This window comes from Triturus cristatus, chromosome 8 (assembly GCF_964204655.1).
Source record: "Triturus cristatus chromosome 8, aTriCri1.1, whole genome shotgun sequence".
In the NCBI taxonomy this organism is placed as follows: domain Eukaryota; kingdom Metazoa; phylum Chordata; class Amphibia; order Caudata; family Salamandridae; genus Triturus; species Triturus cristatus.
The window spans coordinates 584,454,761-584,480,304 of record NC_140591.1 but is presented as its reverse complement, the minus strand read 5'-3'; the positions used below and the strand labels follow the sequence as shown (position 1 = coordinate 584,480,304).

Sequence of the window (25,544 nt, the reverse complement as noted above, 5' to 3'; positions counted from 1 at the left end):
CAATAGGTAGAAGGTAATATCCCTTATTTCCACAAATAAAATAGGTGTTGTGCGATGACAAAAAACTGCTATTGTTTGCTCTAGTAATTTTTAACACCAGTGGACAATCATTTTTCCCCACAGGAATACTGCCAATACTGTTCACACAAAGATCTGCTCGAGCTCTAGTAACAGCTATAATAGGAAGTCCATTACCCTTGGCAGTTCGAGTGTTATGGAAAACAGTGTGTGGAGGACTTTCCTCGGCGATACTCTTCCATTTCCCATACAGTTCCTTTAGCTTGTGGGTCTCCTTCTTCATCAGGGTAACAGGCTCTGTTTAGTTGGGCATTAAGTCTTCCTACACCAAAGTCAGTAATGTTAACAACATGAGTAGCCCACAGCAGCGCAAACCAGGCCCTGCAAGAGCCATTGTGTGAAAATGGCAAAGGAATAAAAGGCGTTCCTCCCTTTTTTCTGATGAGCTGGCATCATTCCACACACCCAACAGTTGGTAATGTTCGTAGCATTGTGGGTGTGATGCAACATCTGAATGAACGTATTGTTGAGATAGGACATTTGGTGCTTTTTCTCATGGTAAGGAAGAGTGAAGTAGTGGTGTTCAATGGGGACAGGAGTAGTAGCAGTCTGTAGATTTCGAGCTGGAGCTACTCCCTCTACAACCCATGTTATTATAGCGATCAGAACAATAATTGAAGTGAGTCCAATAATGAACATTGTGTTTCGATCACAGACTCTTGCAGCAGTTGATTTCTTCTCCGTAGGCATGTTCATCTCGACGTTGAGCAACAAAGCAGATGGGGCCCTAGGGTCCTGGGCAGCCGTTGGTTTCTTCACTGAGGTTGAGACGAGTATCACTAAAAGAGCCCCCCTCTTTGCTACTCAGACTTTCACTAACCCAGGACAGTGGCTCAAACAGTCTTTTTCAGCAACGAAGTGTCTTTCTTCCGGGGTCGCAGCTGATATCGAGATGTACCAGGAATCGTGTGGTCCAGGAAGACTTCCACAGATCCTTCAGGTGACACAGCTCGGCCTCTCTCGGTGACCAGGATATCGCGGTGATCTTTCAGCGCAGCAGGTTCCACTAAGGCGGACGGCACCCTCTTGTAGTGGGTAGAATGGACCCAGTTCTTCCGATTGGTCACTCAGACTGCAGTTCTGGTTGCCAGAAGAACTTGCTCAGGTCCCCGCCACCGAGGTTCCAGGCTGCTCGACCTCTGGAACACCTTCACCATCACCTGGTCACCAGGCCGCAGATCATGACCATCACCTTGCGACCTGTCAGGAAGAGCTTCTCGGACCCGTTGATGTATAGAAAGTAAGCTGTCAGTCAACTGTGACAAGTAGTCACTCATCAACACCTGGGAAACATCATGTATAGAGCGGGGCTTTGGGACCCCCCAAATATTCATAGGTCTGCCAAAAACAACCTCATAAGGTATAAGGATAGATTGAGTATAGGGTATCGATCTAATGGATAGCAATGCTATGGGCAGGGCATCAGGCCATTTTTTACTCTAATCTAACAGGCACCAAAGACACAGCACCTGTACCCTAAACTCTAGTCCTTCCCCAACTCCTGTGTTGCCCTGCTGGCACACTGCTATTTCGTTAGGGCCGCAGATTGTACCTAGTGTGTCCAGGAACCTCTTTATCAGCAACAAAGGTGCAGACTTGCATTCACTTGGGGACCAGGACTCGGAGGCCTGATGAACAGAAACTGGAGTATCTGAAGCAACCCTGGTTTCAGAGGGGGGCCCCTCAGGTAAAACCTCCTTGCTCATGTTATCTGTCTGTGCCTCTCTTAGCTAGGCATCAAAAAAAGGAACAAAGCGAGGAATCAGCTCTCCGTCCTGATTTGCGACCCCGTCTTTCACCCAAGAATTATCCGACAGTGGTAGGGGTACACGTTTCTTCCGGCCTTCCACCTTCACCGCTGTTAACGTGGCCAGCAACACCTGGGATGGGTCCCTTCAACTCGGCTCCAAATTAGCCTTGCACTTAGTCCCCTGGTTGGAACTGATATCCTGGCCCCTCTGGCGATGGTTGTAGGGCACCAGATATCTGTTCGTGAACAGAACAGAAATCTTTAAACAAAACATACAAATAATCAATAAAAAGAGGCTCTTCAATTTCAGAAACGCCCCTATATTATTCTTCTGAAGAAACTAAAAAAAAAGGAATTTCAAAACAACTATTCTTTTTAACAAACTTGTACTTAATAAGTCATATAAATCACAATACAGCTTCTACTTTGTGAACCCTCACTATTGTGCAAAACTGCAGACACCTCTAAAATTATTTTCCTTGCATAAGAACAACCATGTTTTGCGCTTATGACCATGCTATCATATTATAGGTGTAGCGGGAAACTCAAACTGTGAATGTAACAGAGATCCATATTACATGAATAACTGATTAATTAAACATAACCTAGTAGGTACATAAACTTTTCAGCCGAACTTTGTGGCAGACAAGAAAACAAGCAAAGAACATTTTGTTCTTAAAAATGTGTGCTAAGGGCATATGGGCATCTTTCCTAGCATTGTGAACCATATGCATCATATTTTTCACGATACGGGCCATGTAATATCATATTCAGGGGAGAAACCTATTCACCAGCCCTAGCAAGGGCTGTCAGTTCAATTACATAGACTAACTGATAAGGGACTTGTGATGCCTCTGCGACTTATGTAGTGCCGCAATAACATCAACAATAATGGTGTTGCCACCTGGGAATTTGGAACAAAAACCACCAACATATAGTTCCCCTTAAAGGTCAAATAAGGGAACATCAGTCTATTCTATCCATCCTTTCATCCTATTCCAATTTCATCAGTTTACAGAAAGGAGGGGTAGTAACATGGCGTATTTATTTATTCAATTTGTTAACTCTAACAATTTGTTCAAAGAGTTTTAGTTAATAGCCAATTAGACGTGCACTGGTGAGGTGCTTTGTCTCTATTTATTCAAAAACATATTCACAGCAGAGAGGGAGAGAGGGAGAGAGGGAGAGAGGGAGAGAGGGAGAGAGGGGGAGAGAGAGAGAGAGAGAGAGAGAGAGAGAGAGAGAGAGAGAGAGAGAGAGAGATAGAGAGAGGGGGAGAGAGAGAGAGAGAGAGGGAGAGAGAGAGAGAGAGAGAGAGAGAGAGAGAGAGAGAAAACACAACAAGCTGCCCTGCGTACTTTCCACGGAGAATAGCTCACAGTAATACATATACCAAGCGCAAAAACCAAATAAACACAGTGTGTTACTTAATGTTGCTTACCCTTAATTTGCCCAGGAGCTAGTATCCTACCCCCCTTCGACAGTATGTAACCTAAGCAGGTGACCTCCTGTCGACAATACTCACCCCTTTTGGCAGCTAGGCCGGCTAGTAGGAGGTAAATAACTAGGGGAAACCACACCAAGGAGGCCATGTCCAATACTATTCGACTGTACCACTTTGTAAATGTTGCTGTACAAGCACATTGAGCTAACTAGAAAACATTAATCCAATGACCAACTACCAAATCCTTTAGCTATTGTGCTTTTTAACATGATGGCACATTAATGCAAACTTTATTTTATTAGCAAAAACACAAGAACTACAGAGGGGTGAGAGGTAAAACCCTCTTCGACCTCCCGCTTAGAGAATGAATATCACAAAAAGGAAGAGGGATAAAACAACAAAAGTTATGTGGAGACCAAAAAAGTGAGTGGGGGATACACCAAATTTGTAAAACTGCCCTCACACACAGCGAGCTGTGTCATGCTTCATCATAGGGCTGCATCTACACCTCCGCGTCAGCCAAACGCTTGGAGGTGGAGCAATAGGGGAGGGGAAAATAACACATACAAACAAAAAAGATTATTTTGTGAGAACTAACGGTGAGTTGAAAGTGCAGAACCAGTGAAAAGTAGTGATTAAAAACCAAAAATGGGACTGCCATGATCCAATTTTAATATTAGGTGCCCAGTTTTGGATTTAAGAAAAACGTGGGTGTTGGGTTTGGAGAGCTTATGATGAGGTTCCAACCCCCCCCCCCTACTTTGCATAGGTGTCGACATGTTTCAGCCAGTAATAAGAAAATTATAACCCGGCTTTCTTCAGGACTTCTCACCACTGTTGTTTCCCAATATTATAAAAACCTTTTCCTACTCCCAATTTGGAAAGTATAAGGAAGTGTTACCTCAAATGAGGTCTCTCACCTTAAGGGAGGAACCGAGTTTATTGAAATTATAAACTCGAACTGGCGGGGGAGTGAGGACAGCCACCCACACGCACTCTTGCTTTCCAGGGCTGCCGTCCACCACCAAGTAATGCCTCCTTCTCCGCCTTTATTTTATTGCCTCCTCATCTGGCCCTGGCACAGCAACCTTAAATTGAAACCATTATTCTGCATGCATGGCAAAGCAGCTCTCTGTGTCAGGAGCTGCATATGGCCCACAGATGCTGCTGCCCCTCCTTCTCTCTTATGGCTTCATAGAACCTGCCTGGTCTTTTGCCAAAAATAATAAGCAGTGCCTCTCCTCGCTCTCTACGCTCTGGCCCCCTCCTTCAGAATGTCTTCCAAGGTTGAAGTGCCAGAGCAAGCCTGCCAGAAATAAACCCTCCTTCGTCCGCTCTGGTCTCTCCCAATCTCTATCCATAGAACCACTTGTCAGGGACTTCTCTAGTTTGAACTTTGACAATGTGCCCTACCTTGGTGCCTCCAAGACCTCTCTGAAAAGACTTCAAACTACCGAGAATACTGCCGCCTGCCTCTTGTGTCACATCCCTAAGCAAGCCCCGGTTTCAGCTCAGCTTGGTGATCTTCATTGGTTCACCATTGATAAACGGATGAAATTCAAATCCAAATGTTATTGCTCTTGAAAAAAACTTGAAAGCACCACAGTAAGATTAATTGGAAACAAGTGAATAGGGGTTTCACGCGCCCTCTGTGGACATTACAATTGAGTACTTAGAAATGGGTATCATACCGCTGCATCTATCAGGTTTTGGATCCCTTGTGAATCGCCTTGGAGATAATAACAGTTGATAGCAGTTACACACTGCAGGTTATTGTCTATTGGTTTCAGTCTGTATTTTTATTTAACACCATTTCCCAAGTACTTGAAACAAAGCAACTTCTGAAACTGGGCCCAACAAAAAACATATATAACTGGTCAGTGTCAACTGCAATTTCCACTGGCGAAGACAGCAGGCATATTTTAAGATGTGAGCGTTATTTGCAAGAAATTATCCGGAAGGTAAATCAATATGACATGTCATAGGCAGAAAAACAGCTGGCGGGCACGGCTTTTCAGAAGGCCCCAAATGATTAGCAAAGGAGGAAACTAAAATGTGCAGAACATAACCTGGTAGTGTAGTTTCAGGGGGTGGTTCTTTTAGTTTTCTCAACGAGTGTAGCTTGCACGAAAAATGAAATGGAGAACATAAGAAAAGCATTCTAACGCAAGTATGAGGAAGGGAAGACCTGTTTAAATACAAACAAATTGTGTGTAAGTGGGAGCTAGCAGCTCATGCTTGCTTATAACACAATCCGCATAAAACGAGGGACAGAATCGGAATGAAAGTAGAGGGGCAGAACGCGCGTTTTACATTTCGTTTGAAGGCAGCCACATGTAGGGCTTGGAGCAGTAGTGCCGGGAGTGTACCTGAATAAACAGAAACTGCCTGGGACCTGAGCCCGGCGACTCCTTTTACCGCACTCTCTCCCACCTGATCAGCCGGCAGCTTTCAACATGTCACAGAACTATGCCCAGAGAAAGCAGAATGTGAAAGAAAAACAGGCAGGCTGCTTAAGAAAGGTTATGCACGCCTTCATGTTTAGCCATTTACGAGACTGGAGAAGTGCTGCCGCAGCATTAATCAGCTGTGATTAACAAAAACAGCTAATCCAGGGTACTGCGTACCAACAAATCACAGCTAGGAAGCGAATCAAAGCGCACACATGCACAATCACGGGAGCACTTCTCATATTCTAGATTGGGACACAGTCACTGAAGCACTTACAACCTAGGTTGCACTTAGGCATAGCGGTTTATTATAAAATGGCGTGGGACAGCCACTTTTCTCCCCAACAAAAGTGGGAACCCTTTCTGTATACACAGTCTATTCCTTTGAACTGAAAACAATTCCTATGTTTGAGATATCGTCATCACGGTTCAGGATTACAATACAAGCACAATGAACTGAACGATCTGAGTTGGGGATTGATGGATCGTTTGCTGATACAACGACCAGTGGTAAAGCAAACAGGTTTGCGTGCGTATAGTTTAAGCACGGAGACTACATATCTCACACACATACACACAACACAGCTTGCTGAGGCAAGCCATCCTTACACAAAGAGCACAGTCGCTACTCACTCAAACAAGTACTCCACAAGCATCACCACCGGTGTCAGTCCACAAACCTCAGACACTCAAACACACAATCAAACCACAAATCAACACCAGGACAAAAACAAAAGGCAGCCCACAGACTGTACTCAAACCAAACCAATTGTAAATCATATTTACAAACAAAAGAGCTCTCAGAAGCAGTCCAGAGACTGCACCATGACAAGTAAACAGCCCAGAGACTGTTCCATGTTCAAGAAGAGAGGCTCTGGCTCCAGACCTTTTCAAAAATACACTGAATTACCAGATGGTCTGGCAGAGGGTTCGCAAACACTCTGTGTCTTTACCAAATCATACTTATTCCAGAAGGCATGTCTATTACAGAGGTCCGCAGACCCACCCAAAACAAGATAGGGTAAAACCCCCAAGCCTTTGCAAGAAGAGACCGAATTACCAGTTAGCCTGGCGGAACACTCAAGAGCGCTCGGTATCACCACTTATGAATTTAACTAAATGCAGGCATGTTCTTTCAAGTATACCCATTCAAACAAACATCATAAGAAGAAAAATCCCCACATTACCTGCCTTTATTTATTGCAATAAATAAACAAACAAACAAAACCAGAATCTTGGCCAAGCAAATCCAAAATCAAGAGTGCCGCTTCAGCGACCTTACCAAACAAAAGTCTCCAGCCTCCAACTGCCAATCTCTTGGTTGACCCAATGGTCACTGCAAAAACATGCGCCAAAGGAAATCTCAGTCGGGACCGGCCACCACCCGGAGGGTCAGATCAGGAAAAACTAAAAAGTCACTTCGGTCTGTAAAGACAAGGGTCTCCTCATGCAGGGTACCTCCTCAGCAATATTTCATTCCTCCGTCAAGACCACTCCTTCGGGCGGCCGCGTCTCCGATGAGCCCCACGAGTCGGGTGCCAAACTGTGGAAATGAGCCTTTTTAGGGGCCCACCAGTGCAGGGGTTCACCCTCATCTGTCCACGGGTCCTTAAATCAACAAAGAAGAGATTGGCACTGAAGCTGGAATTCAAAAATAACAACTGTATTCACTCATGAGTGAGACCACTTCCATACAACACCCTCAAGTGTTCCAGGAGGTAGTGACTTGAATACACAGACCATGAATCTTTTATACTGAGTTTGTTGCAGAGTAAGCATGGAGACCCAAATAGAAGGTACAGTTCTTCACAGAAATTGTTATCGACAAACATGGGCAGATGGTTATCACTTAGTCAGCGAAGTGGGAGGGGAAACAGACCTGCTTACATCAGTAAGACATGATGGACAGTTACATTTTCAAACAGGTGCATTCTAGCAGCTACAGGCCTCTCTGAGCTCATATATTGCTTGAGCTTAGAAGAGGAGGAGTTAACTAAAGCTGATGACTCAAGCAGACTAGAAAGGCAAGCAACAGTGAAGACGGAAGAATCACATGGCTAACAAAATGTATGCCTCAACCAAGATGGCTTCAGCTCATGCTAACAGCTATTATCTTCGATTTCCACACCACTTTCCCCAAATTGTGGTTCATTTATTTGGGCAGCCTCTGCTTCTGTAAACCAACCTTTCAGCCTGCATTCACCAGTCCATGTTTGCCTTTCACTACTACAGAGTCGGAGAGGAAGTAGCCCTCCACATCCTAGCTACATTGCATTTTTTGCCACCATAAAGCCCAGCATCACCCAGATGTGATCTTTACTATTCAGGTCTGTTTCATCTCAAATATTCAATAGGCACCACTTTGCCGATTTTGTCATAGCCCCCCTGCACATATCTATAATACAGGTTGTCACTGCCTCACAATAATTCTGGAGCTTTGGGCAGTCCGACAGCTTATGAAAAACTTTGCCCCTCTGACCACATTCTCTGGGGAACATCGCCAATTCAGCCCTGCCCATTTTAACCATTGTTGAGCAAGCATAATAGGACCTGTGCAAAACCTTTAGTTGTATAAGTCGAAAACGGGAGCATATAGCTACCTATCTAGGGGATTGCAATTGCCTCATGTATTTTTCATCATCGAAATTCCCCATGTCAGACACCCAGCCGTCCTGGAGGCGAGTGAAGAGTTCAGGGGAGTTGGAGGTGGGGGGAGGGAAGAGGTCGTGGCCAAGCAACATGGCCGATGTGACACATCCTTGAGGAGTTCCCGACGTCCCTCCGTCAACCTACAATATCCTGCGCCACAACCGCCTCCCAAATGCCCCCAAATGATAGAGCCTCCTAGTGGGATGCAGTTGGAGGAGCTCACCCAGCAGCCAGTGTGAGCGCCTGTCGGCTACAGGGGTTCGAGCCGCGTGGATGCTGGCCTGCTGCACAGTCTAGGAAGAGATCACCGGGCCAGCCTGCGGGTAGGAGCCCTGCGTGGTGCTGCCAGGACTCGGGAGATCGGAGACAGAGTTGCCTTCCTTCCATCACTGCTTACAGAATCCTCATCTCTCCAAGTGCGAGAGTATTGTTGTGTTCAGCTCATATTCTCATTAGTTCCTTTCGAGTCACTTCTACTTCCTGTGTTTTGCTGCTCCTCTAGCTGCCTCCTCTCTGTTCTCTTTCTACTCCCACAGTTTGACTTTAATCAAATTCCGGAGTTTTGACTTGCTTTCCTCGTCTCTCTCTGTTCTCTCCCTCACACCCCCACAGAAAAGCTTGCATAAATGGGCAAATATGTGAATGATTACACGTGATGGATGGAAGTGACTGGATTGGTGTGGATAAACGAACAAATTGAAGCTTGAGAGTGTAAGTGGGCAGATGAGGGTGACTAAATGATGGGAGGTGATGGACGATGGATATCAACATGAATGGGTAAATTTAAAGTGAATGAGTGAGGACAAAAAGGAAGGAATGAATGACTTGGTGTACTGGTGGGTGGATTGACAGATGGATAGACGCATGAGGATCCAGAGAGAGAGTTGCTGTATAGCTGGGTAGTTAAACGCTAGAGGCTGGGTGGATAAATTGATGCATGTGGGCAAATAAATGCATGGGTGTGGACAGATGAATGCTTGCGGCTGAATTGCTGTGAATGTATGATGGCATTAGTGTACGGATGAACGGAATTAGATGGATGGCTGAATAGCATTTACCTTATACGAACAGTTCACATTATGCCAACTAAACACATCAAAAAACATTTGCGCCATGGCTAGTTAATGTATAACAACCAGTTTCCTCTCTTCCCTTTTACCATCTACTTTACAGTTTCTATCATATCCTTATTTCCTCCACACACCGTGTACAACATTTGCATTTACATCAGCTTTACGATGCCCAGTTAGTATGCCAGGTTCTGTCTCCATTACAACTACTTCATACATAATTGCCTGGTTTCGACGTGTCCATTTAGCACATGCTATGCGGTTTCCAAAAAGCTAGGTTAGCACATCATGGGCATAGTCCATCCTGTACAACATTTGCATTTACATCAGCTTTACGATGCCCAGTTAGTATGCCAGGTTCTGTCTCCATTACAACTACTTCATACATAATTGCCTGGTTTCGACGTGTCCATTTAGCACATGCTATGCGGTTTCCAAAAAGCTAGGTTAGCACATCATGGGCATAGCCCATCCTTATCAGTTGACAAATAGAGTTGAATTCCCAGAGAGCCAAGTTAACACATCATTGTTCATGACAAGCTATACACCACTTCACAAATAACCTTCATTATGGCCAAGCAGGCAAGCACTGCAAGTTTCTATAATGCAGTGTCAGCACTGCCCTGCTGTAACCCTATTCCCCTGCCACTGAACCTCTCACCTTATGCTGCGAGCCATATGTGAGGGAGATGACAAACCCTGTGATGGCGGAGGCAGGACAGGACGGCGTGGCTTCATCCTGTGGCCTATTTCTCTGAAACAGAGTGCCATTTATCACCCAGGAGCAACTGCTTCCCAGCACAGTCACCTACTGAGACCTTAATTTTTACTATGAGAAAAGGCCTGAAGAGACCATGCAGGTCATGATCATTCCTGGAGCTCTGCTGAGCTGCTTCTGCAAAATTAATATTATAGTAGCAGTTCAGCACTTTCCTGTCTCAAAGTCATCCTCAAAATTCTGCCACTAGCTTAGACTAACTTGGGCAGCAAGTATATATGAAGTCAGCACAAGTGGAAACCAAGAGCTGCTATCTAGCAGAGCGAAAACTGTCCTCAGGTGCAGGGTAGCATGAGGGCTACCGGATAATAACAAGCATTCCGCAGCTCTATGACTGTAAGGAGCTGCCCAGCTTCTGAGCTGAGGAGTGCTGGATCCAGAGTCTGCCTAAAAATAAGTCTGCGAAAGTCCAGAGGAGGATGAAGGAGAAACATATAGGTGACATCTCTCACATGTAAATTGATAGGTATAGATCAGTCTACTGGGAGTTTATATGCAAAGTGCAACCACTCAGAGCATATCGAAAGTGCAAGCCTGAATTCTTCCTCAGTTAATACTAGTGGGTGAAGCAATCCTCATTCCTTTCTGTAACTGCACACCGTCTTTCACCTGCGCTCTCGACTCCCAGTGGAGGCAGCCATCACCTCTCCCGTACCAGGACCGGATCTTAGATCCATGGAATCGAAGACTGACACCCTCTTCTCTTCTACAGAGCTAAATCAATGGGGAGAGGGTGTGACCATATGGTGTCAACCAAGGCAATAGAAACTCAACACCTACATTCTGGGGAGTATGTAGACCATGCCCATACACCCTTTTCAGCAATCAACTCCCATTACAACTCCTTGACTCCTCTCTTGCATCAATTACTATGCATTAGCATAAACCTCCTTGCTGTAGTCTCTCTTTAGGCAGAACTAAAGCACGGATTAACTTTAGACAGTAACACGAAAACCTGCTCCGCTAAATCATGTTCGATTTGAATTCCAGTTGCGATGACCACGCATACTACCCATTTCAAATGTTCAAAGGATTGCAAACAGGATTAGTTATGCTACAAACCTAAAAGTAAACTAACATCTCACCGGTACATATTTGATTTTCCATTTCTATCCGGCTGATTATCTTTGGAAACACTAAATCTCTGACACAAAGCAATGTCACAGAATCCTGAGCACAAGGGAACCCGATATTAGGACACGTTTTGTTTTAAAGATTCATCTCTACAGCAAACATACTCATTTTGTGAAACCCAAGAACCTCTGATGCCGTGCACCCAACCCACAAAATGCCAAGAATCGCTTCTTTCCACTCTGCTGTGTACTTAAAAGGCCTCCTGCAGAGCCTGATCCAAAGTGACTAAAGCAACGCAAGCAAACAAGTCAATGAAGAAGAAACATTACAATGCAAAACCATCAAGGAACACAAACCGAGAGCATACTACGTAAAATAAAGGTACCACGTTTACAGTATTTCTATTAATATACACATATACGTGTGTGTGTATGTCTGAAGCTTTGTTAATACTAGTGCGAATTACACGTGACAAGTTGAATGATAAAAATCAGGTGAGTTACTTTGTGTCTAGTTAACAGATAATGAAATGCCTATGCGCCGAGATCCCCTACTTCGCCAAGCACTTTTGCTCCATGTTTTAATTTAACATGCGCAAGTATTTTAAGGGAGCCAACTAAATATTCGGATTATCAACAATTTAAGGTTAATCTTGTTACACTTAAATCCCGTAGATTGGGAACAACGTTAACAACCAGCACGAGAGCGTCTGTTATTCGCAGCAGCTGTTTTTCAAGTTAATCTTTTGTGCTCAGTGGATCAACAATTGACGCAAGGGCACACATTGCGTGCTAAAATATAGCGCTAAATGACGGATATGAATTTTGTGTAATTACGTGTAAATTTGCATAATTTTCAAAAATAAATCACCGTCATTACACGCAAGCAAATTGACCCCACCTCTAATAATCACCACATTGCCCAAGCTATTCTAAACTGTTTTTTGGCCCTGGGTCAGTAATGGGTCATTATATGGGGTGGTCACCTCACTGCTAGGCATCACGGAAACCCTATGTCAAAGTCCTGTGTTTTCTGGGTGTTGTACTATTTGTTTGCTTTCGTTTAACCAATGTTACTAACAGCTCATGTGTTCATGAAGATATGGAGTGCGGTGGGCAAGGTAAACACCTGACTACTGACACACATTTCCTTGGCAGCAGTCAATGCGGCAAATTCAACATTACTACCCTATAACCAACCTTATACAGCTATGCTAATCTTCAAACACAAATTAAACACTTTTAGCCAGTGTAGGAATAAAAAAGTTTTTCGAATAGTTAGGGAGGGTCACGGATAAGAGGTGCATAGCTCAGGCTCCCAGACGACACCGCACTGCATGCTGCTTCGGAAATGAGCGAAATTGCCCTACACAATACGGCATACTGCTGAAGGCTTGTGGGCAAATGTTACAATATGCTAGAGGCTGCTAAAACATCCGAGGCGGTGAGGAAGAGGACGCGCGGCCACATGGTCGAGGAACTCAAGATGGCAGCCACAGTTACATAAACATAACCAAACAAGTACGGCTGCGATAAGTGGTTCACTCACCCAAAAAAGAAGAGCACCGGGCCAGGGTGAGGACCCAGTAGGGAAGCTGGAGGCATTAGACTGGTGATTTGAGGAGCAAGTCCCCCCCCACAGAGTAGGAACAGTGACTTAGCGGATCAGAAGCCTGGAGGGCCATCTGGGGCTGTGAACCGGATAGAGCGCAAACCCTGAAGGTACCTCACAATGGGAAGGGGAGCTGCACGAAGCTAAATAGCAGTGTTATCTTAACAGTGGAATCCCGGCTTGTCCCAGCTTCTTGCCTTCCATGGATGCCAGCTTCCACTGCATTCTCTCACAGGGAATGCATCCCTCTGCTCCTATACACTCCATAGGTCTTTTGAGTTCTTCTCCATTGACCTCTATTCCAACAATAGATAAGGACTTTTTTCTGAATATTTTTTATAAAGTTATAGTGGATTATGTGTCACCCTCAGTTTCTTGGTTTCAAAAATGCATGTTCCTCTTTTTTGAACTCTTTGAAAAGCTACTCTCCTATCAAGCAGTGTCTCAATGAAAAGGGGGCCACATTAGGAACGACATCTGTCACTGGCGTAAACCCTTCACCCAAATTTGAATGAGGACAGTACAGTGGATTAGGGCAAATAACAAAACACAAGTGAAGGAAGATAGGCAAAAAAGCTATACCAGGCTAAGTGGTAATAACAAATGAGGCCTATTTAGCCTAGCAGCATCAGACCATTTGAAATGCGGAAAAGTGACCCAGGACTTCAAAACTGCATCAAAATAGAACAAGGGGAAGGTACGGACGTCATTAATAGAGCTTGGAAAATCAGAAGGAATGCTCCTATTCATATTTAGAAATGGATGTGCATGGCTGTCTTCAGCCAGCATTAAACCGCAACCTTGAAAAACTTTGCTTGCAACCAAAACATCTAACAAGAGGTGGAGAAAATAACTGAATAAACCGCAGGAACCACTAAACAATCTTCAGATAGGAGCTCTAAGAGAACCACATTATAGTGAGCAACAATGAGGAGGCACTCAAAAATGAAAAAAGACGATGAGGCTGGAGTCAAATATAGGAGCAAGCGGCCACCTGAGAACTCTGCTACAACCTCCAACCCGAAGCCTGTGGGAAATGAGAAAGAGGACATGCTGGTTGTCACACTGGTGTCTATTAGATCCACTTGATAAACATTGAAGAGGAAGATTGATACTTTGGCAAAAGACCTGTGATTGTTATGGGCGCACAGGGGAAAATGACGCAGCACGATAGCAAAGCAGAGATCATGAAAGCTGGTTTGAAGCCATCCTCTGAAGAACACCACAAAAATTGATAGATCTCACTGAACTGGTCACGTTCTTAGAATAACGAGCCGGGGATTCTGAAGGCCATGCTAGAATAAACAGCATTTGGGTGGTTGGCCTCCCAGGCAAGATCTACTTTCCAGAAACAGTGGCTAGTGCAAGAGGTTGCCCCAAGGGCTATCAACGTTTTATGTGCTAGAAAGAGCTCACACAGTGCCAGCATTGCCGTCCCGGCTACAAGCCACCCCCAGCCCTGCAGTGGAAAGGCTCCTACACTATAGAAATGGAGGCCGTTTGTAGCAGAAGCCTCGTTAGAAAGGTCATCTTAGTGTTGAAAACAATAGTCATGATATTCCCTGATTTCTCAGCCACTGCCCAGCAGCAATGAGCCTCCTTAACCTTAGTCAAGGTAGACGCTGTGATTTGGGGTGAAATATACTTCTATGTTCGTAGCCGAGCTGCAAATCAAAACAAAGGAATATAATGATGCCCTTGAAGAGAGCTTTAAGCCTAAGCTCTGGTGGCAACACAAAAAACAAATTCAGATAGAAAAACATACATTCAGTCATATTTGTACGACAGTATTCTTTTTGTTTGGATATAGTAGTTAAAAGACACAATTAGATGCTCCACAATGCAGCGCAGTACAAATGAGTAGTGACAAGAGTGATTATTGGTGCGCATGTGACATAAAAACAGCAAATAACACACTGTCGAGTGATTGGCGGAATAATTTAGACAACAGAAAACTGTTCGTGAATGCTCGGTTCTTAAATCCACAAATGGCCCTAACCAGACCAGATGGAAATGCGAACCCACTATTGCAAGACTCCTGAATATAAACTGCTTGTTCTATACATGACTAGAGAGTGCATACTGGAGAAAGTTTCCATCAATGTACTAAACTAAATCAATGTCTCTGGTAATACAGATGTGAGAAGACGGTGGATTGTAACATAATGTATTAAATGCACTGCTAATGATTGGAGGTGTAATTCAAAGTTATAAAACTTTTCTTTAAAAAACATACACAGACAACATCCATCCGTCCCCTGCCTAGAGAAAGGCAATAAGGGCCACTTTCGATCTAAACCACCTCAAAAATTACAAGTGAGGGGCGCAAAATGTAATCCATCTATAATGGTGGCATTATCCATCGTTGTCATGATTGCCAGCAATGGCAATGAATAGTTCCTCTACAAGAGGCAGAGCCCCTAGTCTGTCCAAATAGAAATGTGGGTCCTCATTCACAAATAATTTGTGGAAATTCCGGACTAAGGCGCACCCCAGGATTGAGACCAGGGATGTGTGTAATTTGTGTAATCTGCTGTAGTTTAAGTATGCAAAATTACAGCAAAAATGGCGTGGAATTATGCTGAATAGTGCAAAATGCACATCTGACGTTCCGGGGAAAATTAAACTCGAAAATTTAAGTAAATTTCAGTTGCTTGTGTTCAAAACACTGCCACTTGCATTCAGATTTTTCATTTTGCACTGAAAAAGTACCTGAACGGCCTGCTCGGGTGAAAAAATCTACCTGAAATGTTTGTTGACTGCCGACATTAGAGGAACTGTTCTGAACGTTCAAAATACTGCAGCTCAAAAGTTACCCAACAATCTGCTTGGGTTAAAAAAAATCTAACTGTAATGCTGTTCATGTTAAAAAAAATTACTCTAACGGTACATTTGTTTTACAATTTCTTTCTGAAATTGTGTTATGTGGCGCAGTGGCATAATCTTGCTAATTTTGCGTAAATTTTGCTACTCAAAGTAATCAAAATTACACCAATTATTACAGCATAGTTACAATTTTCCTCAGGCCTCAATGAGACAACTAATCACAGAAAATGTTTGTGACTATGGCCCATAAAGTGGACCAAACAGAGTTATACAGGTTGGCTTCAGTAGACGAGGCATGCAGTTATGGAAAGTAAATTGAAGAGAAAGCTCTCCATTCAGGCATAATGCTCCCTACATCTAGGGAGCTCTTAATTACCTCTTGACCCAATGGAACTTGATGTACGATACAGAATGCGCCGAGGGCTTTAACTTGCTGGTACACTTGGCAGGGGTGAAGGCAAGATGAAAAGAGTTTATTCGCAAAAGATCCTTCACGGTTCAAACAGTAATAGGTTTTTAGGGCTTGTTTATTATTGCCTGACCAAAGACAAATTCAAGTCCCTACAGTCGGCAGCATGCCAGACAAGGGGAGAAACGAAGCAGCAGGCGGATCAAATTATGCTTGACAGATTGTTAGCAAAAAAAAATATTGCACATTGTCAATATTGATTTCTGCATGTGCCAATGTCACAAGGTAACTCACAGGTGTCTTCCTCAACTCGTGATTCTGCATTATCCTAGAAGAAAGGCCTATCAGAACAGGGAAGTGACGAGATGTTCTCTATTGAGGATCATTTTGTAGCTCTTGTACTGCCATCTAAAGGAGGGTTGGCCGCTAGGATGTCCACACGAGCAGAGTTGAGACCAATGTGGTTAAAGGGTACATTACCAATAATCAATTGCTCATGTTGAGAAACGATAGGGAGGGACACAGAATTCTCTCCTTCTCCTTGGATTGTAGGGCACCTTCTAAAGGATGAAGATGCGTTTGCTCTGCCGAAGGAGCACGATGTTTAAGACACAGAACTGGTAGGATAGGCGTCTCCCCTAGAATTACTCCACCTCAGTAGTTAAAGATGTTGCAGAGGACTTTTTGACCGAGTTCCTACTTGCAGAAGGCATGGTTCTACCTATAGAGGATGTCTGCTAATCAAGATAACTTAGGTTTAGCTCACAAAGCTGAGTTCAGGCTAACTCAATTACTACACTATGTAGTTGTCCAGGAGGTGAGAGAACTGGCAAGTAGAAAGAAGACATAATTGAAAATTATGTTTTCCAGTAGACAAAGACAAAAGGCCATTCCAAGGCTCTATTGCCACATAAGTAATTATTAATGGGCACATAAACAAAAGTATGCAATACATTGGAAAAGAGACTTGGTGGAAGAACTACTTAAAAACATGAGCTAAAAATATAGGCCAAGGCAATCAGATCATCCATTTGTGTACAAAACAAGGAAAGTGTATATAAGATCATGACAAGATTACTGATCTGCTCACTGTAAGTGTTGAACGTACCACTTGGGGTACTAGTTGAGTGTCTTATTTGCTGATAACCATTGACAATGTGGGATGGGATGTACCTCATCGTTGGAGGGGCGGCTCTTTGTAAGTGGGATGCCAGAGCGTGGCTTATGCTCCGGAAAATGCACAGATGACGCATGCATACGAGATGTAACTGTTCACTATTGTTATCTGATGCTCAATAAAGATATTTAAAAAAAAAAAAAAAAAAAAGAAGATCATGACAAGATGGTATCTGACCCCAACAAGAATGACAGCCAAGCTTAGAATTCCAAATAAATGCTGGACACAATTGTGGTGAAAGGAAATTTATTCCATATGTGGTGGCCTTGTCAGGAATATCATCATACTTCAGCCCTTAACACTGCTTTTTGGGGACCCAGATGAAGACAATATATCTCTATTATCTATGCTAATGGGAAAATAAATCTCCCATTTACTTTTAGCGGCAAGACTGGCGATTGCTCAAGAGAAGAAGATCCAGATTACATGCCATCATACATGATACACTACACAGGTTTGAAAAGGTATGGCTGCCCCTCAAAACACATATGCAGAGAAATCAAATATTGGAGATAGATCCAACCACGATGTCGGTCTGATATGCTGCTCCGTTCTCTAGTGTTTGATATGTCCTCGTCTCCAGATTGTGGTAATCATTGTCTGAACTAACAGGAATATCCTGAAAATGACCAATGAACTCTGACAAACCTAAACAAAAAGAACTCAATAACTCTAAAAATGCAGACCTGTGCTGTTGAATAATGCTGAAATGAAAAAAGGTATGTATAATGATGGCCAAAGGGGCTGTTGAGAGGGTGACAGCACCAGCGGTAGGATGTGATGGTTATTCCCCCTACTTCTGGGGCCCAAGAAGGACAGAGTTCTTCACCCATCCAATTTTAGACCTGCAACTTCTCAAACCCCTCTTCCAGAACAAGAAATTCAAAATGCTCACCATGGCCCAGGTCTTATCTGCCCTCAATCCTGGAGAAAAATTCCATATGCCTGTTCTGCTTTCCCCATCAGAGCTACCTGCAGTTTGTGGTGGGACAGGAGCATTTTCAGTCTGCTGTGCTTCCCTTTGGTCTGTTGAGTTTTGTATATATATTTCTTTCTGTCCATCCCTTTCCAGTTCTACTTTGTTATTTTACCAGGTACCTATCTATTAGGCCCTAATATATATCCATTGAACCGGTCTTAGTTTCGCTTCTAATAGCTATGTTATTTACCCCGCACACACCGGTTCTTTATTGTTCTCTTGGGGTCCCCCTCTCGTAATTGGTCTTCCCTTTGGTCTCAACAGTGCACCCCAGGTGTTCACGAAAGTGGTGGCAGTGGTAGCACTACAAATTCAGACGATAGGGGTGCAGGACTTCCCGCACCTCAGCAGATGAAAGTGGGCTCGCCCCATGCACTCGTCAATCACTTCCATACTACGGCAAAGTTCCCGTCATCTTTGGGGCTCCTATCAACATGTCGAAGTCACACAGACTCAGACACTCCCCATCATCTGAGCCATTCTGTACATGGTTCAATTTCTTGCTTTTCCCCTGTGAAAGAGATTATAGGGCAGGCTTCTCCAATGAGTAGCTTGTGAGCTACTGGTAGCTGTCCAGCTATCTGTAAGTAGCTCTCCGGTGTGCAGCCAAGTCTGCTAAATTAGAAGCTTTTGTTGGCTAAAGTAATATATTGAAACCAAACTTAAAAAACGTGTATTTGTGACTAAATGTGTGTATTGAGAAAATACCTCTCGTCTAGGACATTCAGGCTATGATCCCAAATTTCAGTCTTCGTCCTGGATTTTAGTGAAATTGACTCTGACTCTGCTGGGCCTGATGGCCTCCTGCATCCTGCTGGTCTAGCACACCAGGTTGCATATGTGGGGGCTGTAGTGGGATCTAAAGTGCCAGTAGGTCCAACATCAACATCTTCAACTATGCTCAGATTTCAGAGAAGACTACGAATGACCAGCAGTGGTGGTGGTTGCCAGATCACAACTAGGCCAGGCGCGGACCCCTATCTATCTCGGAGTCTTCACTTTTTTGATGTGCAATCCGTTCAAGTCGTTTCACAGCTGTCCCCTAAAGCTCCCCACTATTAAGTATGCATTCCTTGTCACCATCACCATACACTACCTTCTTCCCAGACAAACTGTTTCTGCGGACGTCAGCATAATTTCTACCAAAAGTTGTGATGTCATTACATGTCAGTCAAACTATCACTGTTCTGGAATTCTATGCTCCATCTCTCCCTTCTAAGGGGAAAGAGAGGATCCATTGCTTGGATCCCAAAAGAGTGTTTAGATTTTACAATTAACGTACCAAGGCACAAGAGGTGGAGGATTAGCTGTTTATGGGGTTCTCTGAAGCAAAAAAACAGCACGGCAGTGCAGTAGGAAACCAAGTCACACTGGATTGTGCTCTGTATTAAGATCTGCTATGCACTGGCCAAAAAGGAGCCTCCATTAGGACTGCATGCTCATTCTACCAGGGCCAACTGCTACCACTGCGCTAGCATGTAGTCCCTGCCCTAGACATTTGCCAGGGAGCTACGTGGACGTCCCTCCATACATTCATGGAGCACTATTGTCTGAACAGTAAGGTTCGCCGAAAGGGACATTTTGCACGCTTGGTCCTGCAGGACTTTCTGATCGGAGTCACCCACACGTGTGAATCCCAACTGGTGGAGACAGGCTTAACCTCAGAGATCAAAACTCTTGAGCATCCTGAACAGTCTTCCCCCTTCCGACACAAACACCAGTTGGCCCTGTTACGAGGCCAGTTACATACCCACAGAAAGAACAAAGGAGAAATGGCCTTGATTGCTTTAAAACAGCGTTACTACAAAGGGGGGGACAAAGTGGGAGCACTCCTTAGCACATAAATTACGCAAACAGCATGTCCGCACAAAGAGCTAAGATTAAGACCAACACTGGTGGCTTGCCCACTATTAAACAGACAAAGCAACATGCCTTCTATGACTTTTATCATGCTCTTTACTCAGAGGACAAGGCCCCTTGTACACTCAGACTCCTATCTTGGCTCTTATATTTGAGACCCTATTGACCCAACACACGCTGAACTCCTGGAGGCCCCTAAAATTCTTGCTGATCTGCAGAGCGCTCTAAAAGACATGCCTACAGGGAAAATGCCTGGACCGGAAGGGCTTCCGGTTGCATTCTATCGAGTCTTTCTCCCTCTTATATAGAACCGCCTCCTCTGGCTTTTTAATTACTTCTCCTCTGAATCTGGCTTTACCCCAACGATGGCGGAAGCGGATATTGCCCACATCCCTAAGCCTGGCAAGGACCCATCTTAGTATGCTTCCTATCGCCCCATTGCACTTTTAAACACAGATGCTAAGCTTTACACCTAGATCCTGGCAAACTGCCTGGAAGCATATCTCCCTGGCTTAATTGATTCCGACCAGGTTGGCTTCATCAGTAATCAGCAAGGGGCGGATAACATCCATCTTGTCACCCATCAAGTGGAGGAATCCCATCACCATGAAATTTCCTCCTGCCTTCTCTCGCTTGATGCGGAGAAGGCTACTGACCGGGTCAGCTGGACATTCCTCAGAGCGGTACTTGGGAAAATTGGTCTTGAGCCAGGCATGATATCTTACATCATGGCTTCCCATCATGCCCCTACTGCTGTCATTCGAGTGAATGGTCTTCACACCAGACCACTATATCTAATAAGAGGTACTTCGCAGGAATGCCTCCTCTCGTCTCTATTGTTTGCCTTAGCGGTAGAACCCCTAGCTAACACTATATGGCAGACAGACTCCATCGTTGACATCGCCTTGGCAGTCGTGCCCATTAATTGAGTATGTTTGCAGACAATGTTTTGCTTACTCTCACCCAGCCCATGTCTTCCCTCCCGGCGGTAGTCCTTGCTCTGATGGCCTTTGAAAGGGCCTTCGGCTTCAGGGTCAACATGTCGAAGTCCCAAGCCTTAAATCTCACAATATCCAAACAGGAGCTCCGCGCCATACAGGCTCTCGCCCCCTTTCAATGGGCCCCACATGACATCCGATATTTAGGTCTCAAGCTGACCCCTATCCTATGGACTTGGACGAGAGCTAATTAGGCACTATATTGAAAATCTATATTGGATGACCTTCGTCGATGGCAGCCCTTGCATGTGTCTTGGCTTGGATGGCTTAACCTCATCAAGATGTCCATCCTGCCCAGTATTCTATACTTCTTCCAAACACTTCCAACCTCCATTCCACACGAGGATATCCTACACCTCCAGCGAGACATTCACGCATCCATATGTGAGGGAGGAGGCCCAGATTCTGAAACTCTGTTCTGATGCTCTCTAAGGATCGGGGCCAGGCATGTCCCAATCTCCTGGAATACTATTGGGAAGCACATCTTCACTTTATATCCGAGTGTGTGCTGAGGGAGAGCGAGAAGCAATGGTTCCATATGGATCAGGCTGTAGCTTGCAGGCCTCTCTGGGACCTCGCTTGGCTCCCTAAACATGCGCGACCACGGAGTGCCTACCTTGCGAACCCCACCAGGACCGTCTTTGAGATCTGGGACAACATTGTGCTTAAACTTGGATTTACCATGTTCCCCCTCTCCTAATACCCCCTTGGCCCACAACCCAGAGTTCACTCCAGTGCTAGAGCCTCACTCATTCCATAGCTGGGAGGCAGGAGATTGTCGCACATTGTGTGATCTTTTCACCGCACCTCTATCAAAACATTTAATCACTGTAAACAGGAATTCCACCTATCCGAAACATCTTGACTGCAAAACTGTCAGTTGCGCCACTGGGCACTGCACCCTGATGTATTCCATTGACATGGTTGCAGACTGGGAGAATGAGTTCACCCCACCTACAGCCCACTCCAAGATGTCCTTGCACACGTCAAAATACTGGCAGCACTCCGTTTCCCAGCTACTGGTCCTTTCCGGAGGGTTGATGTGGACAAAATGGACACCCCATTGGAGACTGAATAACGGTGCTTGCAACGGGTACTCAGACGCTTCGCCAGCCAAGTGTACCAGTTTATCATAATGCAACTGTCACTTTTTTTTGTTCCAAATGAAGAAGTCTCTTGATCTAGCCATCTCGCTCTAGCAAGAATGTTCATGCATCAGTGGGGATTTGTGTAAACTAGCAGTAGTATCAAAAAGAGCATCTCTCTTAAAGGAGTTCCTGATATTGTGGTAAGGAGGACAGAGAGCCATGCAAAATTCATTAGGACTTCTACTACTCTGTTGAGGAATGGGGACAAGGCTTTGGTTTTCCCCTGAAGAATCTACCCTTTTTCTAGGAAGGTACGGTCAAGGAACGGAATACAGCTGTCAGAGAATTTATTGGAGCATAAGGTGGCCCTGAATTTGTAAGGCCTGGGCAAAGTAAAAATGCAGGAAACACAACACTGAGAGTTAATATTGTCAAAAACAATTTCAGCACCAGAAAGAGAAAGAACGAAATGGACATGATTGGCAGCATGGCCCGGTGACGTTTGGAGGGAGTACACTGTGAGGGGATGGCAGTTATAGTAAACAACTAAACTGTATTTCCCCTTATAAGGGTTGTTTTTGCCTGTTAATTTCACAGGAAAACAGCCTATGAACTCTCCTGAAGGCAACAGTGCTCAAAGCATAATCAATCTCTTTAGAGAGAGGAAAGCTAGTTGAGAACCTTGAGTAGAAAGTCTTCAGAAGAAAGGCAGCTGGTAAGAGATGTGACTAGCAGATCTCTGAAGCAGAGGACTGAACTCGAGACTCTGTAGTGTGCTTATACCCCAAAATTGGTGCAGAAGTGAGGGGGTCTAGGTCTCAGAAAGGACTTTGGTGTCTCTCATAATTTCCATTTAATGTATTTTGGCCCTTATGTCAAGAATTGTAGTCTGTGTAACAATTACCCATATCTGTGGAGAGGTTCTTCAGTTGGTGCAACCACCAGCTCAACAGACTGTCTAAATATACGACAACTGTCTTAGGATTACGAGTTGTGATATCACGTGTGAACAGGTCCTTTGATGTGTATAATTCTCTGAGTGGGGGAAGACCTGTTCTCTGCCCCTATAGCTCCTTATTGTGTTACATCCTGTTCTTCAACCTTAATACTGCTGTTGCATACTATTTTCATATCTGGGTGCATCATTTGTGATCTGAGGATTTGATGTTCTTTGAGGTACTGATTATCCCTGTAGAATGCATGACTCATCATGACAGTGTCACATACTCCTAATCCAGTGCTGCAAAAGTGCCAGAGTTACCTCGCAGCAAACCTATACCAGGAGGCGGACAGGAGAGGTGGTCTTCGCAAAGGTGGGAGTCTCTTGGTGCCTGCAGTACTTGTTGCACTGCTTGTGGTTCTAGCTAGTTAAGACTGCAACAGAACACTGGAGGAGGCCAGCATTTTTCATTTCTTGCAATTCAGTCCTTCAGTCACGGCTCAGAAATATTCCTCTTCACAACAGATCGTGCATGGGGCAGGAAGTAGACTAAACTTCACAGGGAAGAGGAGCAATAGGCAGATGTATGGGCAATGTAAATGCAGGACAGCAAAACTGTGTGTTCATCGAAGGAATCAGGTCCTACTTCCCAAGCAAAAAATTCTCAGGATCACCACAGCAGATAGACTTCGTCACTGGATGTGTGCCAAGAGAATTACTCGGTGTAATGTGACAGACCTATAACAACTAGGAGAGAGTTGCAGGATACCTTTATGGCCAGATGAGAAGGAAAATGGAGTATCTGGATCAAGCGAGAATGTAGTTGCAGAGGGGGCTTGTCTCTCAAACTACAAGACTGCCGGAAGCCCATCACTAAATCTGAACTCGATCTGGCTGAAGCAAGTTGTCAAGTACTACTTTACTAAACGCAATTCTTCAAGGATCTGAACATATACTTGAAAGGCACAACCTCCAATGGGACAATCTGTCTTAGCACTTAAGAATTGTTTTCTTCCTGTCCTCCACCAAGAAATCCTTTTCCATTCTCATCATACATACATTTACTTCAACCTTCTATTAAAGCAGATTCACAAGTGCTTCCAGGGAAAGAATAGTCATGAAAAAAGTAAAACCAAAACAGAAAATATTATGGTCAAAATATTTTGCCTACAAAATATAGATTTGGTTTGAGTGAGTCTAACTTTTGCTAAACTTGAGGCAATTATGAAAGTCCCACAAACTATGCCATAGCCAAACAAAATGTAGAACGACTATAGAAATAAATGTTCAAAACACTTCAAATTTAGGCTAAAATCAGTGCATGGATGCCTACTCATACAAAAGTGGGCAAACTAATACTAGCTGAATTAAAACCCCTGTGTGTTTTTCCCAACCAAAATATTTAAATCGTTTGTTCAGGTCACTAAATCACTGTAGCACTGTAATGTAGTTTTAATTTAGGAATTTAGAAATTTGAAACCTGAAGTGAGGAGAAAAGGCTGACTCTGCTCACGTTGACCTTTCAATGCAAGACATGTTGGTAATGCATGTCCTAATATCATCAAGGTAAGGACCACCATTTTGAGATATGAAATCATGTTTAATTGAGCACAGAGGTTAGAACTGTTGCCCTGGTAACCTAAATTAGGGTGGTGAGGGACAAGAAAAAAATGGAAGATAAAACTACAATTTGATAATAGCCACTACTTACAAACACAAATTTATTTCAATAAAAATAATGCTTGGAAAATATTTACACTTGATTGGAGAATGCATGATGTCAACATCCCACTTCACTACATTATTTAATAGGCTGTATAAATAGTTGACATTTTAAGGGGCGCCAATCACAATTGTATTTTTTAACAAAAAAAAAAAGAAACAAATATAGAAAAGTAGGTATAAATGTTAACAGTTTGACAGCCTGCAGCTATCATCCTCTTGGCATACCTCTAGTTTTTTCTGGTACTTCTCACATTCCAGCTGACACTGCATGAGGTTCCTGGCAGTTTCTTCTTCCACCATATGGGCACGTTCAGCCTCAAAGGCTTTCAGTTTTGAATGATGTAGAAGTTCAGACACCTTGCTTTCTGTAGTGAGTTGAAGTTGTCTGAACCTGAAATGACAGACAAAGGGGTGGTAAGCACAAAGGAACAACAGGACTTTCTAAAACGGGGAAACACCTGATTAAGATAAGTCAGGGATACTGCCAAAATTAATAAAATCAATGTGACGTAATATTTTAGCAACCTGAATGATGTGTGGTCGTGAAGCTTCTGAAACAAACCCACCAATAAAAAGCAAGTATTGCTTTCCACTCAAACATCAAAAAGAGCCTCGTTCCTCAACTACATCGTGCGGTC

At 44.0% G+C, this 25,544-nt stretch overlaps 1 protein-coding gene across 3 annotated transcripts in view; it reads right to left on the bottom strand.

Moving 5' to 3' along the window:
- The window catches only part of PIBF1 (progesterone immunomodulatory binding factor 1), an 848,309-nt gene that overhangs the window by 432,569 nt on the left and 390,196 nt on the right, over positions 1-25,544 (bottom strand). For all 3 annotated transcript variants that reach the window (XM_085622002.1, XM_085622001.1, XM_085622003.1), the window contains exon 11: positions 25,132-25,297. In XM_085622002.1, coding sequence (XP_085478128.1) covers positions 25,132-25,297 — 166 coding nt within the window. The remainder of the gene's footprint in view (positions 1-25,131; positions 25,298-25,544) is intronic.